A 16,966-nucleotide genomic window follows, 5' to 3' on the forward strand; every position below is an offset into this window, starting at 1 on the left:
ATTATATTGCAAACAATAATGACATCCAGGTATATTGTTAACAGTTTGAAGAGTGAAGAGTGAGACCATAGTGGTGAAAACATGAACTTTCATTTAAGAGCTTGTTGTGCAGTCTGAAGCCCTCAACGAGGTTCACACGCATGTTAGAGAGGACTGGTGGACTTGAACAGAAATGACACAGAGACAACAAAAACTCAGTCAGGTCACTCATAAACCAGAGCAGTGAGCAAAAGGATTGCCTGGCAAAAGAGAAATACACTTCCATACAACACAAGCAGCTCTGATTCAACAAATTCATAGAAAAAGAGCCTCCAAATGTCATACCAACTTTTTATTTTACATTTTTCATTTAAAATCAAATGAGTATGTATAAGGCCTGACATGTCATAGTGTGGCCCTGAGGGTGTGAGCATTTTCCCCCTAAAATTGGTCATGGCTTGGCTAAACCAGATTCAATTCAATTCTGATTTAACAATTTTTGGTATCAGCTTGAAAACATTTAGCCATTCTCATGCCGAATTTAACGGTTTTCCCACTCCCATCGATGCTCTCAAAAGTCAAGTCTTATCCTGGGAAAAGTGGGGAGAAGACAACTACGGGATAACTGACACATTCCCTTAAAGATTGTTTTTCCTTTGGATTCCTCGTCTGACTTTAATTGAATATGTAGAAACGCTTTTCACACAAAAAAAGTGAGGTGATGGAAAGCCACACCCACGACAAATCTCTCCATTCTACAAGAGGAATTGAGTGGTCTAAACATAACCAGCCTTTTCTTTGCACTTGTCTGACCATTAGGTCTCTGTCAAGCCACTGTGTTCTTTAAAATGTGTTCAGACAACTCAGCCTCTGGTGTATGTTATTACCATGCAGCAGCGCTATACAGTATAGCAACAGGTCACATTTTACACCGCGAGCAGGAGCTTCAGCAGCAGAGCACCACATCCAGTACACACAAAAAAACTGTAGAAAAGAAGCTGATGAGGTTTTCTTTTTTCCCCAAATAACCATGAACTGCATTGGAGGGAAAATGTTTATGCAATTATCAACAAATTTGTCCTTGACCATTGTTAAAGGACCAAAAGTTTAGTGGAAATGAGGGTGTGTGAGATTAATTAACCAACACTTTTCAGGTGATAAGAGGTTTCAATTTCCCACAAGGAGAAAGGAATGGTTGGTTGCATTTTATTTTTTAAATCCCATTCTCCCCAAAGTTCGTCCCGGTTAGAGTTAAACGTAAGAAGAATGCCACTCGGAAACACGTCAAGTGGTCATGCAATTTGTCAGTATTGCAGCTCATATTACAGAAAATATGAAGCAGACCAAGTCCATATCCTCTGCTAGTATCACCTCACTAGTCCAAAACTACTCCCATTTTTATTCAGCTCATTCTTTACCGCAACATAACAAAACTGCCAAATGGCTTAACTAGCTTAATTTACAATTCATATTTTCACAGAAAACCGATTTATTTTTATCGAGTTGAACCTGTTTTTCACCCCTCAGAAATTATCTGAGCAGATCCTAAGTATCAAACCCGGGGACACGCGTCGACTCGTCATGCTTTTTCCTTTCACCATTTTGTAAAAGAAGGTTCATTTCTGTGGTCAATAGAGGCGCCATGCAATACTAAGTTTCTTTAGTCTATACATCCTTCCTATACAGTATTACACAAATATCCTAGCAAGGCTAGTGAGCTGGGAGTTGAAAAGGACAAAGTGAAGGTTACAGGAAAGTCTCCAAAAGGAGACACAGCTAGCGAAGCCTCCACCAAATTTAAGCAAATTGCTCAACGCTGCTATTCTCAAATTGCAATAGGACGTTTCACCTAAAGCCTAAAATTTGTTCATGTGCCACCGTGACAAGAGTACAAAGCTGCGGTTCATCCCCCATGAGGTCCAAAGACAACAGTTTGAAACATTGGTACTGTATATACAACTTTAAAATATGAGCACGCGCCACATGAAGAGAAATGGTATGCACACTTGAGAGGTGATGGTATAAAGCTACAGATTATTTTGAAAACAAAGGCCAACAGATAGTCTTATCATATATGCTTTTTCGGCCCATTCGCTCAAAAAGGTTTTCGCCAAGCTAGGCACCATCAGACTAAGACAGTAAAGGACAGAAATAAAGGGGGGGGGGAAAGCTCTAAATAAAAAGAATAGACAAAATTAATTCTTACACATAAAGACACCGTCATTTATTTTTTTTTAGTGCCCTACATCAAAAACATCTGCCTTCGGTTGGTCAGTAAGGCTGCGTGACAGACGGCCAGCCCTGTGTTAAACCTATGGTACTTCTAGACGTTATGCAAATTTACAGTATACAAGTTTTGATTACCATGCAAGAATACTTTTTTGTGTAACATTTAATAGCTTGATCTACATCCAAGAATAATTTACATAGAGGGGCATAGGTTATTAGACCAGAGAGCGCGATGGGTTAAGTAACCATGGTGGCAGGTGCAGCCGAAGGAGATGAAGATGTGCGGGTGAAGTTTAGCTTAGGTGAAAGAGGGGAGGTGGAATGACGAGGTGAGGGAGGGCAGGATCCAGAAGACCATCTGGGTAGTCAGGGTGCTGGTCCAATCTTAGGAGGACCTATTCAGCGGCACTCCCACACTTTTACTGTCTGATCTACACTCCCCGTCACCACATAAGGAGCAGCCTTGTGGAAATCTGAAACGCACAAAGATCAGAAAACAACCAAAGGAAATTAGCATCCACGGACTCTTTGCTCCACACTTTTCTTTCACAGAGTCAAAAAACGCATCATATTAAATAAAAACCGTTATCGTTCTGTCAATGAAAAATCATATACAAATGCTCGGTTTGAAGTCAATTGACAAAACACTGTGAAACACTTTAAAAATGTTTTTTTTTTTTTTTTTTTTTTTACCCCAGGGATGTCCGGACCTCAAACCACTGTCAATTCTTTCGCAGCCTTAGGTATTTACTAGGAATAGGGAGGTGTTTCTCTAAATGGGAATAAAAATCTACTGACTGAATAAGATCGTTTTCACAGTGTATGCAAAGTTAGAAGGAAGCTTTTGATATAACATTTCCGTTCATTATGCCTCACTGAATAATCTTCATTTCAGAAGCATATTACATGAAACATATCTAACAATCCTAAGGAAGTAAACATTAATTCAAAGAAGATAATTTGTAATACGACCATTTCTTGTTTTGGTTCTGAGTGGGGGGACGTTATCCACTTGCTGCTCAGAGCAGTAGAGGATCTGAAAAATCCTTATCTTAAAAAAAAAATAATAATAATTTTAAACAATACAAATTCATGAAACAGGGCCAGATTAAAATCATGGTAAGTGATTGTATCCTCAACTACAATATTTTGCAAACTGCACAAGTTGTCAGGTTTAGGGTGCTTTGTCCAGTGTTTCAACTACTTCCACAGATCTTGAATAGGCTTTAGAAGGCCACTTCAGAATATTCCAATGTTTTGATGTAAACAATATTGGGTCCTAACATCTGAAGATTACAGTCAATTGATGAACAAACAATTTGAACATCAACCAGGTCAAAAACCTTTTGACCTATGTTATGCATAACACTAACAGGGTAATTTTGGATTTTGACAGAAGGGAAACTTTAAATCAGGCATACAAACTTGACCAAATGATTGTCTGATAAAAGTCCTCCAAGAGTCGCAATCGACCGAAAGAGCCGCATATATCAAAAGGAAGAGATGGAAAAGGACAACGGCTCGATGGTGGCGCCACTAAGGTCAGTCAAAAACCAGCAGTGGATATAGAAGTCTTGTGTACAATGACTCACCTTGGTAGCAAGGGGGTATTAGCTAATTGCGCTAATAGCAGGGCATAAGAGGACCGTAGTTATGCTTACCCAAAGAGGTAACAAAGTGTTCGTGGGCACTCAGGGTTTTCATGCAGCGTTTGTTCTTGTAGTCCCAGATCCTTAAAGTCTTGTCATCTGCACAGGTCACAATAAACTTTCCTCCCGGGTGGAAAAGGAGGCCCCGCACCCAGTTGTCATGGCCGACCTATGACACAGAAAACAAACAATTCACTGAAGAATTAAAAAAAATAATAAATAAATAAATCATAATACTCGATAGACCTTACCAGTGTCATAAGGCACATGCCTATGCTAACATCCCACATTTTGATAGTTTTGTCTCTTGAACCAGAGAGCAGGAAAGGGCCTGGCTTACCACTCTTCTTACTCTAATTGGACATAAAACAAATCCATGAGGCAAAATAATAACATTCATGTAGTTGGTTGGAGTTTCCATTTTCTCCATACATCACCCACAGTGATGTTAACGGTCCAAGTACTTTCTTACCTCGGAACCTGTGGCATCAAGTATGGTGGGGTAAGCACTCTCTGGTGCCCAGGAGATGCACTCCACCACGTGCTCATGTTCCCGCAGTTCAGCTTTGCACTCTTTGTTGGCCACAACCCACACGCGCACCGTCTGATCATTGGAGCAGCTGGCAACTAAAGTGCCATCCTGGTTGGGTCGTACCATGCGCACCCACTCCCTGTGGCCAGTGAAGGTCTTCACACAGTAACTGGGGGATTAAGAACAGAAATTTCAGTAATTGTGACCAATATATTAAAAAATAAATAAATAAAGACCTTACCCTGTTGCCACTTCCCACATTTTCATGGTTTTGTCCCTTGAAGCAGAAATTATATGATCTCCATTGGGCATAATAGCTACAGATGATACGTTGTGGTCATGTCCTAAAAACAAGATTTGGAAGAGGTGTTCAGAGTTTACAATGAGGGGAATAATCACAGTCAGTCATTTGTGATCTAGGTTTGCTCCACCAAAAAGGGCTAGATTATTATTGGCTTGTTTGTGTGCAATGAGGCAAGTAAAAAAGTCAGTGTGATGGGATTTAAGTTCTTTCAGAGCAGATAAGAAGTTTATGATTACCATGTTGTTTGGTCGGATTTAAGAGGCTGAACAGATGAAAGCCACAACCAGGACTAACTGATGATTATGTGTATATACAAGACTTACTGTCATACTAAAATATAAATTGCTAAAGACAAAGAGCTTGTTTTTTTTTTTTTTTAATTGATTTAAAAAGGCATGAGGCTTGAGGACGACTAATTGGAAATGAATTAGAATGTAGCCAGTGGTTCTCTGGAGCCCAAAGTCTTGGAAAGTCTTTGTAACCTTTCCAAGACTGATATATTTCAATCACTCCCCCCCCCCTTCATTTCTTCTAGAATTTCTTTGGATCGTGGAATGATGGTTTTGTTCTTGAGATCTACTACTTCACATTGTCCTGATTCAACAAATGCGGTTTGGGTCTGGCCAATGAAATTTAACTCCTCTTTGCGAAAACTGGGAAATGAAATTAGCATTTAGAAACTGCATCTTATATTTCATTGGGTTGCCTCTGTGTGATATGAAAATCGGCTAAATAAACTGAAACCTGTGTGTGCAAAAAAAAAAAAATGCAAAAAATACAAAAATGAAGGGGGCAAATACTTTTTCATGGCACTGTATGCCACCCTACGCCCCATCACCTCTAAAAAGAGGAAAAGCAGTGTTGCTTACTCGAGAGAAAAAAAAACACAAAAAAAAAACGCTGGATTGCATTTACTTCCTCCAATTGCCATAAAAACAAATTTTGAAAACCTACCATGCATAGTCCTGATACACTCAAAACCTTGGAAATCCCACAGTTTGATAGTCATGTCTGCAGAGCAGGATGCAAGCAATTTTCCAGTCTGGTCAAAAGATATGTCCTGCACGGAATCCGTGTGGCCCTTAAGTGTGCGTTCAAAGTCTCCAGTCTCGTAGTCCCACACCTAAAGAGCACATTGAGCATTTTATATGCCATGAAATCAGAAGAAACACCATTCATATAATGTTTGTCTTAGTCTCCAACAGACACTTTAGAAATCTCACAACAGTCGCCCTTCAGAAAAATGAAATACAATTAGTTTTAGAATCTCAGTATTTTTCAAACTTTTCATTGGAACTACCACGAATTAGGTGGAAACTAAATTCAAGACCAAGCCTTAATGGATAATTGAAGTTGATAATTTAGCATATGCCAGAGTAAAACCACAATTTCATGCAAATATTGTTGTATCTTCATTTCAATATCACATTTGAAACAGTACATACAACCAATTTAAAACAAATTGTTAAACCAATCACATTACATTTCACTTCCAAAAAAATACTTTTTAAATGCCCTGAGCACAGATCAAAGGCGTTAATTCGGAGTAGATAACATTAAGTTTATATCTGAAGAAGCGATTTTGGAGCCCAAGAACACTGCTAACGTTTGGCTCTCGAGCACGCAGCCAGAGAGAGATATACACTCCTCGTGCCTCATTGCTTTGGGTAGGGGATTTTCTCCAGACGGTAATGAGAGACCCCACAGTCACCATCCCAAACTCCACCAGTACCTTCTCACCCCCTCCCTTCCTAGAAGAGCTATACTGTATATGCCAGATGGCTGTGAGGTACAAAATGCACAGGGGGATTGTCCTGGAGCTGATCAGCAGAGTTAATGTGTTTGGAGATTCACTTGATCAGCACATTATGCATTTCATCAGCATTCTGTGCAAATAGGCCTTTGCAGGAACCTGTAATTCAAATCTAGTCTGAGCATTATTGATGACATTTTTTTGCTACTGCTGATGAATTGGGTGGCACAATGCATCCTACTTCTACATCGACAATGAACTATCGGTGTTTTAAATTTTTTTCTTCTTCTTTTTTTAAAAGCTGCACATAAACATATTTACGTTAGCTATAAAACCTTGTGAGTTTGGCTTGTCAAAACAATCAGAAGGAAGCAAGGGCTATTTAGTTAAAAATTCAACAGAGCTTTTCAAAGGTAGAAAAGTAGGGCACCAAATAAGTGCAGGCCAGGGAGAATGAGAGACATTGAAGCGCAAGAGCAGGAGGGTGGAGCAGAATTTAAGATTCTGGCCTAGCGCCTTGCTTCTCTGATGGCGGATGGGCATGATGGCGCAGATGCTGCTAGAATAAAAATTTGGCACAATGCCAAGCAGAGGGGAGCAAACAGTGGTAATGGAAAGGAAAGATGCCAAAACAAGGATCCCAACACCCGCTGTGTGGGTATAGGCAAGGAGAAGGCGTCCATGTGACTCATGAATAAGATATAAATATATAAAGAACAAACAGTGTAATAGACTGTTGGACTTGTCCAGTGAGGCAGTGTCATTCCTTAGAGAAGAAACAGATGATAGCGATTGTATATTTTCAGAATGTAGTACACAACTAAAGTTGAACAGAGCTTGGAGTTTAATGAAACAAACAACTAGTCATGTTCAATCAAAAATAATTACTGAGATAAGCAGGGGAAAGAAGGAATGAACAAACAAAATGAAATGGGCATTATTTTGGCATCTGTAAGAATTTTAAAATGAAATGCAGTGTACATAGTTAATAATTCATTTAAATGTTGTGAAAATATTTTTAAATAAAACTCTTTTTACCTCCAACTATTTATTTCCTCTAAATCGTTGTGTAAGCAGGAATGTGTGACCAGACTTTGCTGCATATCATATGACTCCATTTCGATTTGATTAGGAAAAACATGAGTTATGCTTTTAGGTTTGTCTGGCAGAATTTATAATATTATACAATATTGGCTGCTAGATTTTTGGGATAACTTAGTATGCTTGAACCTTTTATTTCAGGATAATTGTATAGTGAGTGCCATTTTTAAATCCTGAGGATGAAACTTGCAATCACCCAAAAGGCCGCCAGCAAAAGAAAACATACCTTTGAATGACTGAACGTTGTTTGAATGTAATTTAAACAGGTAAAATTAACAGGTTAAAATGGCAAAGTTTAATTTTGGAGGGCCTTGCGTCAACGTCCATTTCTTTGCCACTGTTTCGTGTACAAGATAGTTTTTCATCTACAGTATGTGCAAAACGTGCTTTTTCTTAATGACTTGATTTCTTTAAAATTACATTGGTACCTCTACATACGAACATATCTACAAATAGAATTTTAAGGTTACCACACGCCTCAACAGGAAAATATTGCCTCTTGTTAAGAAAGAAATTTTAGGTTACGAGAGGCAAAAATACTGTAAACTGTAAAGTACTGTAAAAGATACGCATGTACATCCTGCTCCGTTATGTTTCACCATGCTGCCCTATTGGTCATAATCTTCTCCATCAGGCTTCAGGAACACGATTCTGCTCTTCTATTTGCCTATTGTCGATGACGTTTCAATTTCTGTGTCACAGTATGACAACGTGCACAGGCGCAGCTGCATTGTTGTTTTTATAGCGGGTTGTCGTTTTCGCTAAAAGAGCACAGGCTTCTCACATTTTTGTCTCACGAGGAGTGCGATAGGAACCATCTAGAAAGAGAAGGAAGCCATCACAGCAGTAACACTTTCGCCTCTCTCGAAAGACATTTTTTTCTTTTGCATTGTGTTCCATTATCTACTTTATTACAGTTATTAATGGTTAGGTTACGGATATGGATAATTAAAAATGTGTCGTTTAATTCCGGTTTTATTCCGATAATAAAATGTAATGTACCGTTTCAGTAGTGCTTGGAAAGGATTAAAGCATTTACATTGAAAACGCATCTCTAGCTACAGAATTTTCAGGTTACAAGACTACATCCAGAACCAATTAATTTAATAAGTAGAGGTACAACTGTATTATTCTTACAAATTTTTCCTTTTTAAATACCAGTATGTAGATTCGTGAGCACAACTGTTCTTCTTGGCGAATGTCAACATTAGCAAAGAATGTAAATGATTATTTGTTTCAAGCAATTACAGAAAAAAAAATAAAACTTTGTTCCTGGCTTGTAAACATTTTATTTGTCTTGCTGGGTCTAAACTAAATGAAAAAGTGCCACTAAAAAGGTAAAAGTTTAGCTTTGCTAAAATTAGAGGCTATATTCAAAATGTCCAATTTTACGTCCAAGTTATGCAGAAAATATTTGTTGAATGTCATTTCTTTGAGTTTCAGGTCATACTAAGTCCATAAAAATAAGGAGGAAAATGTACATATAAAAGCATTAGTGTACAACACGGAAGAAAAGTGGAAAATAGAATTTCATAGTTGTGACCACAAACCCAAACATTTTGGGAAACAAAAGTGTTTTTATATGTCAATACAACGAAACAAACTGCGAAATACCACTTAACGTAAGGAACTCCAAAAGGTTCAAAATTAAATAAAACCATTTTCAATACCCTTTGATAAATAACAGAGTATGTAATATAGCGTGCAATATAGCCCTTAATTGTAAAATAAGGTATTATTTTGAAAGGTTTTACAAGATGAAAAGCGGTTTTTAAATTTCATAATGCCTTTTTCCACAATATCCTTTTTAAATTTTATAATGTTGTTTTTCCAGCACAATGAGATAAAAAGCGTTTTTCACAGTCATTTTTTTCATCACGTCTTTTTCCACAATGGCCTTTTTATTTCATAATGTCGTTTTTTAGCACAATAAAGCGTGTGCTGTCAATCAAATACATACGGCGGAGTCAGTTAAGTGATTGGCTGAATGGATCCCGGACGCTGGCTAGCTGCGCTAGCATTTCGTAGCATCACTTTCAGAGTTACTCAGAGAGGTGGCAAACCGGTTGGATAGTATTCAATGGCTTTTACATCAGCTTGAGTGAGGATTTCAGCAGCAGTGTGTTTTTGATTAGATGCTTTCTGGAAGTTTACCTAACAGTTCATCGACACTACCAAATACTAGCGCAGCTAGCCAGACTCCACGACCAAGCCAATCGCTTAACTGACTCCGCTTTATGTATTTGATTGACAGCACACGTTTCATTGTGCTGAAAAATGACATTATGAAATAAAAAGGCCATTGTGAAAAAAAACTATATGAAAAAAAATCTTTGTGAAAAATGCTATTTATCTTGCAAAATCTCGTGCTGAAAAACTACATTATGAAATACAAAGGCTATTGTGGAAAAACCCATTATGAAATAAAAACAACACTTTGTGAAAAACGCTTTTTATCGTGTAAAATATTTTTCAAAGTAATATTACCTTGTATCAAAATTTAAGGTCCATATTACACAATTTGTTATGCTTGTAATTAGGGGTGTAACTGCACACAAAAATCTCAGTTCGAGACGTACCTCGGTTTTGAGGTCACAGTTCGGTTTATTTTCAGTACAGTAAGAAAACAAAATGCAAAATATTAATGTGCTAGTTGTTTATTACACACTTTTGTGCTTTCAACAATAGGAACATTAGCCTATACAAAGCTAGAATTCTGCTCAAAAAGTAGCGGGTATTTAATGATAATAATCCAACAACAATTTGCCTTTCAGACCCCGCGTATTGGTCAGCTTTCTTTCTGAAAGAAAGAAGAAAAAAGAAGTCTTGTGCTAAAGAGAAAAGCAATCCCAGTGACAAAGATTTTAACATGTAATTTACAAATTAAATGCCTCAATGAATATTTTTTTCTTATGAACGGTTTTCAAAAGCTTTATTGGTGGATTTTCTCAAGTTAAAGCGCCACACAGAAATGATTAAATTTAATTGTACAAGGAGGATCTGTGTATTCTTCTTATTATTTAATTACCGGTGTTTTAGCTCATTTCAATTTATTTAATTTAAATGGGCTATTATTTATTTTATTATGTGTTTAGACTTTAGTTCTTATGTGAATATTAGTTCCTACTTGTTTTGTTGTGGTAGGAGGGTTTTGTATTGAACACGGGGCCGTGTTGATTATTATTATAGCAGAGAAGACAGCAGTAAATTAACAAAGACAAGTCAACTGTGCCCCGATCTACCACTCAAGAGATCTGATGGACTCAAAAAGTGGGTTACGATTGCATATTAGTTTGAAAATTGACCGGATCCACCGTATTTTTACACGAGTGATTTCCGGTCTGCCCGATCCCAGCTAGTAGTATTGACGCAGGAGGGCCGCGTCTCGCGTCAAATAATAAACTATGCTGTTCTTTTCACGTGCGTCGCGTTGAGCCGCTTCTGGGATGCGTCAAACACGCGGCCACACTGCGACTGGTGTGCATTGGTTGATTGACTTTGACGCCCGCGTTTCACTGCGTTCTCGCGGCGGCCACGTTGTCGCGCCGTTGAGGTTTCTGGGTTATATACTCTCCTACCGTGTTGGTCCTCATTATAGTGGAGAAGACGGAGTAAATATAATCTACACAAAGAAACTGTAACCTGATCGACTCACAGCCTCGAAAAGTAAGGGTTACATTACGTCAGAAACCCGTTCCGAACCGAGCACCCCGTACCGAAACTGTTCAATACAAATACATTTACCGTTACACCCTTACTTGTAATGCTTTTATTTATCTAATTTTGACCCTTTTGGGGTTCCATAAGAACCTGGGAATAAAATATGTGTTACATGGTCTAATCACTAGAGGTGGGAATCTTTGGGCACCTAACGATTCCATTACAATTACGATTCAGAGGCTAAGATTCGATTATAAATCGATTATTGATACAAACCCTCCCCCAGCTATTAGCTGCTTTTAATGCTTCGTGCATTACTTATAAAAATTGTACAAAAATCCTCTCAGGCTTCAAAACAGTAAATAAAATACTCAAGTCTCCATTCTGTGTCAGCAGCTTTAAAGGGTATTAAAACACTAAGGGGCTGTGAGATATCAATAGAACCGTTATGTGGCAAGATAACATATATTAATAAAGTTAACAAAAAAATAAATCACATTCATGAGCAATTATCGAAAATAGATCGAAAATTACGAACATTTTCGAAAGTATTCCGGAAACAGCCGAATGGGGCGGAGACGTCATAACAAGGAAACGAAAGGTCGAGGCAGGTGCCATTTCTATCATTTTCTTGGTGTTGCGATGTGTGTAATTACACAAAGTGGCATGATATGAATTCAAAAGGCATGCGTTTATGGATAAATGATGGAATATTAGCATTTCCCCAGGTGTTGTCATACCCTTTAAACTACATTCAATTGATTTAATGTTGTGAATCGACCGTTAAAGTTGTTAAAATTGCTCCTGTTATTCCATAATTTCCCTTGTGTCTACTTTCAACATGTGAAAGTTTTAAACTGTTTTAATAATAAGATTCAACTCAGGATTTTGCAGATTTAGGAGCATTTTAGATAAAAAGTTAATTAGGTTCGCTTGGAATGTTCGCTACAACAGCCTTCCAGGGAAGTCTTCTGCTTTAAGATGGCAGCTGTTTACGAACGCCGGCAAGTCTGTCATTTTGTATCTACTTTTCTATACATGTGTTGCTAACACCGCCGAGTCTGTCATTTTGCATCTAGTTCTTTATACATGTGATATCTACCGTAGCATTATGTGGACGTTGTTGGCAGCAGTCAGGTATTATTGTGTTGTTGTTTTTTTAATCTAGCAGCATGAATTGAGCCAGGGCCGTGAGTTGAGAATTGTCATTACCCGCGTAATGACAAGCATGATGTTTACTCTCGGTCCGTTCCTCATTGCGTCCCAAAGACAGTGTTGACTGTGTTTTAGTTCCGCTTTACTTGACATATTTCAATAATCCGAATTTGGGTGTTTGTGAATCGTTCTCCAATCTTCCACGACCGAATCGCGAATAATCTAAGAATCGGAAATTTCGCACACCTCTAGTAATCAGAGCAATTCACTGCTACACTGAGGGGCACTTCTTGTAAAATTTGTAACCTTAACCTGTAGGCCATCACTTTTCAAATATATATAAATTCACAATACATGGGAAATGGTTTAACAGCACTGACCTTTATTGTTGCATCTTCTGAAGCGGATACCATCACACTGAAGACTGGGTGGAAGATGACTCTAGTGACGGGACTGCGGTGACCACTCAACGCATACTTTTCTGGTGGGCGTGGGACCCACTCTTTAGGGTCTCGCTTTTGACTAACAGGTCCTCCTAAGGTGATTTCCTCCTTTGCTTCATTCAGTTTAGATTCAAGTTCCATAACCTGCCCAGATCAAAAATATTGGCAGATATACAGAATGTATTAAACCAGTTTCAATATCAGAGATGCCAAATCCTATCATCATCCCCTCTCAGGAACATACAACATATTTGTTTGGAATCCCAGCCCCAAAATACATTATAGGTAACAGTAAAAGTAAATTAAGTAGACAGGGCTCCAGACTGCGACCAAATGGTTGCATTTTGTGACTAAAATTAGAGCCAGTACAAATATTTTTTTCATCTACATGCGCGACCAGGACAATTGCATTTTTGTTGTTGCTGCTGCTGCTGCTGCTGACCAACTCATTCACGGTTAAATCCACTAGTTGGTGGTAATATAACGAGCTTGTTTGCCAAGAGAAAATACAACAGACGAAAAAGAAGATGGAGGTGGCGATGTGTGAAGCGGGTTATAATTGGGGTAGCGGGAAAACTTGACAGCACTTGCGAAAAATGACGAAAACGACAGTAAGTGATTGCTTTCTTTCCAGCAAACCCGCCGGCACAGTTTCAAAGGAGGCCGGGAATAATTCAAACTTAGGGGCTCAACACACGGAGGACGAGCGATGGCGAAATGCAAAAGTCATCGCCATTGAGCTAAAGCCAACACACGGGGCGCAATGCAACTGAGCGACAAGCGACACACACCACCTTCTGCCTGTGCGTCATCGCTCATCTCTGATTAGCTATAAATTTGGGGGGCATTTTAAAATTTCCAGGCTTTTCTGAGCGGCAACAACTTCCCATACTGCTTGCTTTATTGTTTATGTCCCGGAAATCATGCCGAGAGGTATCATAAAGTATGTGCTGGTTGCACACTGCTAAAATGATACGCTCCTCCATGTTGACAAAGTGTGGCGTGTGGATGTCAATCGCCATTGTCCTCGCAGGTGATTTGTCGATCAATAAATCCGTTGCCAATTGGTTGTAGTGACAGCGACAGATATAGAACAAAATTCCCATGTTAACCTAATTTCTAAGCAGTATACTGGTTGATGTCAAAACTGATTGAGAATATAGATTTATAAGTTTGTAGTTTAATGTACAGTGCATCACAAAAGTGAGTACACCCCTCGCATTTCTGCAGATATTTAAGTACAGTGTATCACAAAAGTTAGGACACCCCTCGCATTTCTGCAGATATATAAGTATATTTTTTCATGGGACAACAGCACTGACAAAATGACACTTTGACACAATGAAAAGTAGTCTGTGTGCAGCTTATATAATAGAGTTAATTCATTTTCCCCTCAAAACAACTCAAAATATAGCCATTAATATCTAAACCCCTGGCAACAAAAGTGAGTACACTCCTTGGAAACTACGTAGATCCCTAAATGTCAAAATTGAGTACTGCTTGTCATTTTCCCTCCAAAATGTCATGTGACTCGTTACAGGAGTGCTGTCAGCATTGCTACAGAGATTGAAGAGGTGGGGGGGGGGGGGGGGGGGGGTCAGCCTGTTAGTGCTCAGATCATGCGCCGCACTCTACATCAAATTGGTGTGCATGGCTGTCACCCCAGGAGGAAGCCTCTTCTGAAGGCGGTACACAAGAAAGCCGGCAACAGTTTGCTGAAGACATGTCAACAAAGCACATGGATTACGGGAACCATGTCCTATGGTCTGATGAGACGGGTGGGCTTTCTTGTGTACCGTCTTCAGAAGAGGCTTCTTCCTGCGGTGACCGCCATGCACACCAATTTGATGTGGAGTGCGGCGTATGGTCTGAGCTAGGCCTGAACGATATATCGTTTAAACATCGCCATCGCGATGTGCGCATGTGCAATAGTCCCATCGCAAGGACGTGCGATAGTTTTTTAATTTCATTTTTTTTTAATCCACAAACGTTTGTTTTGAGGAAGGAGAGGGGGAAAAAAAGCGCACAGCTTCTCTTTCCCTCCAGCAAGTCATCGGCTCCTCCCCCTTCCCCTGCAACAGCGGAGTGGAGGGAGGAGGGGCTGAACAGCAGAGCGGAGGGAGGAGGGCCCGTTCTCAAAGTGAAAGCAAGCAATCAACACGTTGGAGGAGCAAGGAAGACTGTATCCAAAAGGAGTTTTGGAAGTATTTTGGCAAGAACAAGACTATAAGGGACAAAAAACAGCCCTGTCGACAGTGCCTCGCCATGGTTGCCTCAACAAGAAGTAATCTGTCAAACATGTGGGACCATTTAAAACGCAGGTATCTATGCATTCCTGCTACGAGCTCCCCATCAGAGGCTTTTTAGCACAGGTGGGAACATTGTTACGTGCCAACGTTCTTGTCTCAAGCCTGCTATAGTGGGTAAACTAATAGTCTTGGCCAAAAACCTATGAGACCCAGTTGAGAATTGCTGAGCAAGGAAGGTGGACGATATGCAGACAAATACATAACACAGCTGAAGGAATGTCTTTTCTTCTTTTTATTCATGTGACAGCTATCAGGAAGGCAGGAAATTTGGGAGTTAAAATGGTTCTGTTATTCATCACACTTATTTGCAGTTATTCAGTTCAATTATTTACAAGTTCAATTGAGTTTGTTTCTTTTATATTTAAATTTATTGTAAACCGTATTTTTCAAATAACTATATATAGTACAGCTGCACATAAAGTTTTGATACTTAATATTTTTGTTGAAATATTTTTACAACTTTGTTGCCGTTTTGCAGTTTTATATTGTTATATTTTGTGTAAACAACTCAGGGGACTAATGCACTTGCACTTTTATTAGTCAGATTTAATATTTAAGTTCAAATATGTTGACAACTTTGTTGTTTAACTGAGGTTTTTATGTATTGTTATAGTTTGTGAACTCTTTTGTCATATTTAATATTTTTGTTCAAATATGTTGACAACTTTGTTGTTTTACTGAGGTTTTTATTTATTGTTATAGTTTGTGAACAACTCTTTTATTTGTCATATTTAATATTTTTGTTCAAATATGTTGACAACTTTGTTGTTATTTTACAGAAGTTTTTATTTATTGTTATATTTTGTCAAAAACTTAGGGGACTAATGCACCTGCTCTTTTATTTATCATTTAATGTATTTGCTGCTGTTGAAGTGTAAAATATTGTATTCAATAAATGATCTATTTTGTGCAGACATGACTTCCTGGATACCTTCATACAGAAATCTTCATCATTCACAAATTAAACGGTATTATATGAATACACTGTGGTCACGGTGTGTTATGTAAAGTATTTCCAAACAGCTATTCAAGTCATTTAGTGAAAATTTCTTTAAAAAAGATAGATCTTTTTTTTTTAATATCGCAATATAATATCGCAATATATTGCAAACCTTAAAAAAATCGCAACAATAGTTTTTTCCAATATCGTTCAGGCCTAGTCTGAGCACTAAAAGGCTAACCCCTCCCACCTCTTCAATCTCTGCAACAATGCTGACAGCACTCCTTTAACGAGTCACATGAAATTATGGAGGGAAAATTACAAGCAGTACTCAATTAGGGATGTACCTAATTTCTAAGGGGTGTACTTACTTTTGTTGCCAGGGGTTTAGATATTAATGGCTATATTTTGAGCTATTTTGAGGGAAAAATATATTAACTCAATTATATAAGCTGCACACAGACTACTTTTCATTGTGTCAAAGTGTCATATTGCCAGTGTTGTCCCATGAAAAGATATACTTAAATATCTGCATAAATGCGAGGGGTGTACTCATTTTTGTGATACACTGTATTTATTATTATCATTATACAGTGGGGCAAATAATTATTTAGTCGACCACTAATTGTGCAATGTGCAAGTTCTCCCACTTGAAAATATTACAGAGGCCTGTAATTGTCAACATGGGTAAACCTCATCCATGAGAGACAGAATGTGTGAAAAAAAAAAAAACAGAAAATCACATGGTTGATTTTTAAAGAATTTATTTGCAAATCATGGTGGAAAATAAGTATTTGGTCTATACCAAAAGTTCATCTCAATACTTTTTTATGAACCCTTTGTTGGCAATAACTGAGGCCAAACATTTTCTGTAACTCTTCACAAGCTTTTCACGCACTGTTGCTGGTATTT

The 16,966-nt window shown here is 38.3% G+C and overlaps 1 protein-coding gene across 1 annotated transcript in view; it reads right to left on the minus strand.

Moving 5' to 3' along the window:
- Positions 1-35: 35 nt before the first annotated feature.
- pafah1b1a (platelet-activating factor acetylhydrolase 1b, regulatory subunit 1a) overlaps positions 36-16,966 on the minus strand; it is a 70,027-nt gene continuing 53,096 nt past the window's right edge. Inside the window, exons 5-11 of the mRNA XM_057838216.1 lie at positions 12,743-12,949; positions 5,648-5,816; positions 4,631-4,733; positions 4,330-4,558; positions 4,109-4,210; positions 3,870-4,026; positions 36-2,681 (exon numbers count right to left, since the gene is read on the minus strand). Coding sequence (XP_057694199.1) covers positions 2,608-2,681; positions 3,870-4,026; positions 4,109-4,210; positions 4,330-4,558; positions 4,631-4,733; positions 5,648-5,816; positions 12,743-12,949 — 1,041 coding nt within the window. The 3' untranslated portion in view covers positions 36-2,607. The remainder of the gene's footprint in view (positions 2,682-3,869; positions 4,027-4,108; positions 4,211-4,329; positions 4,559-4,630; positions 4,734-5,647; positions 5,817-12,742; positions 12,950-16,966) is intronic.

This window comes from Corythoichthys intestinalis, chromosome 6 (assembly GCF_030265065.1).
Source record: "Corythoichthys intestinalis isolate RoL2023-P3 chromosome 6, ASM3026506v1, whole genome shotgun sequence".
NCBI lineage: Eukaryota > Metazoa > Chordata > Actinopteri > Syngnathiformes > Syngnathidae > Corythoichthys > Corythoichthys intestinalis.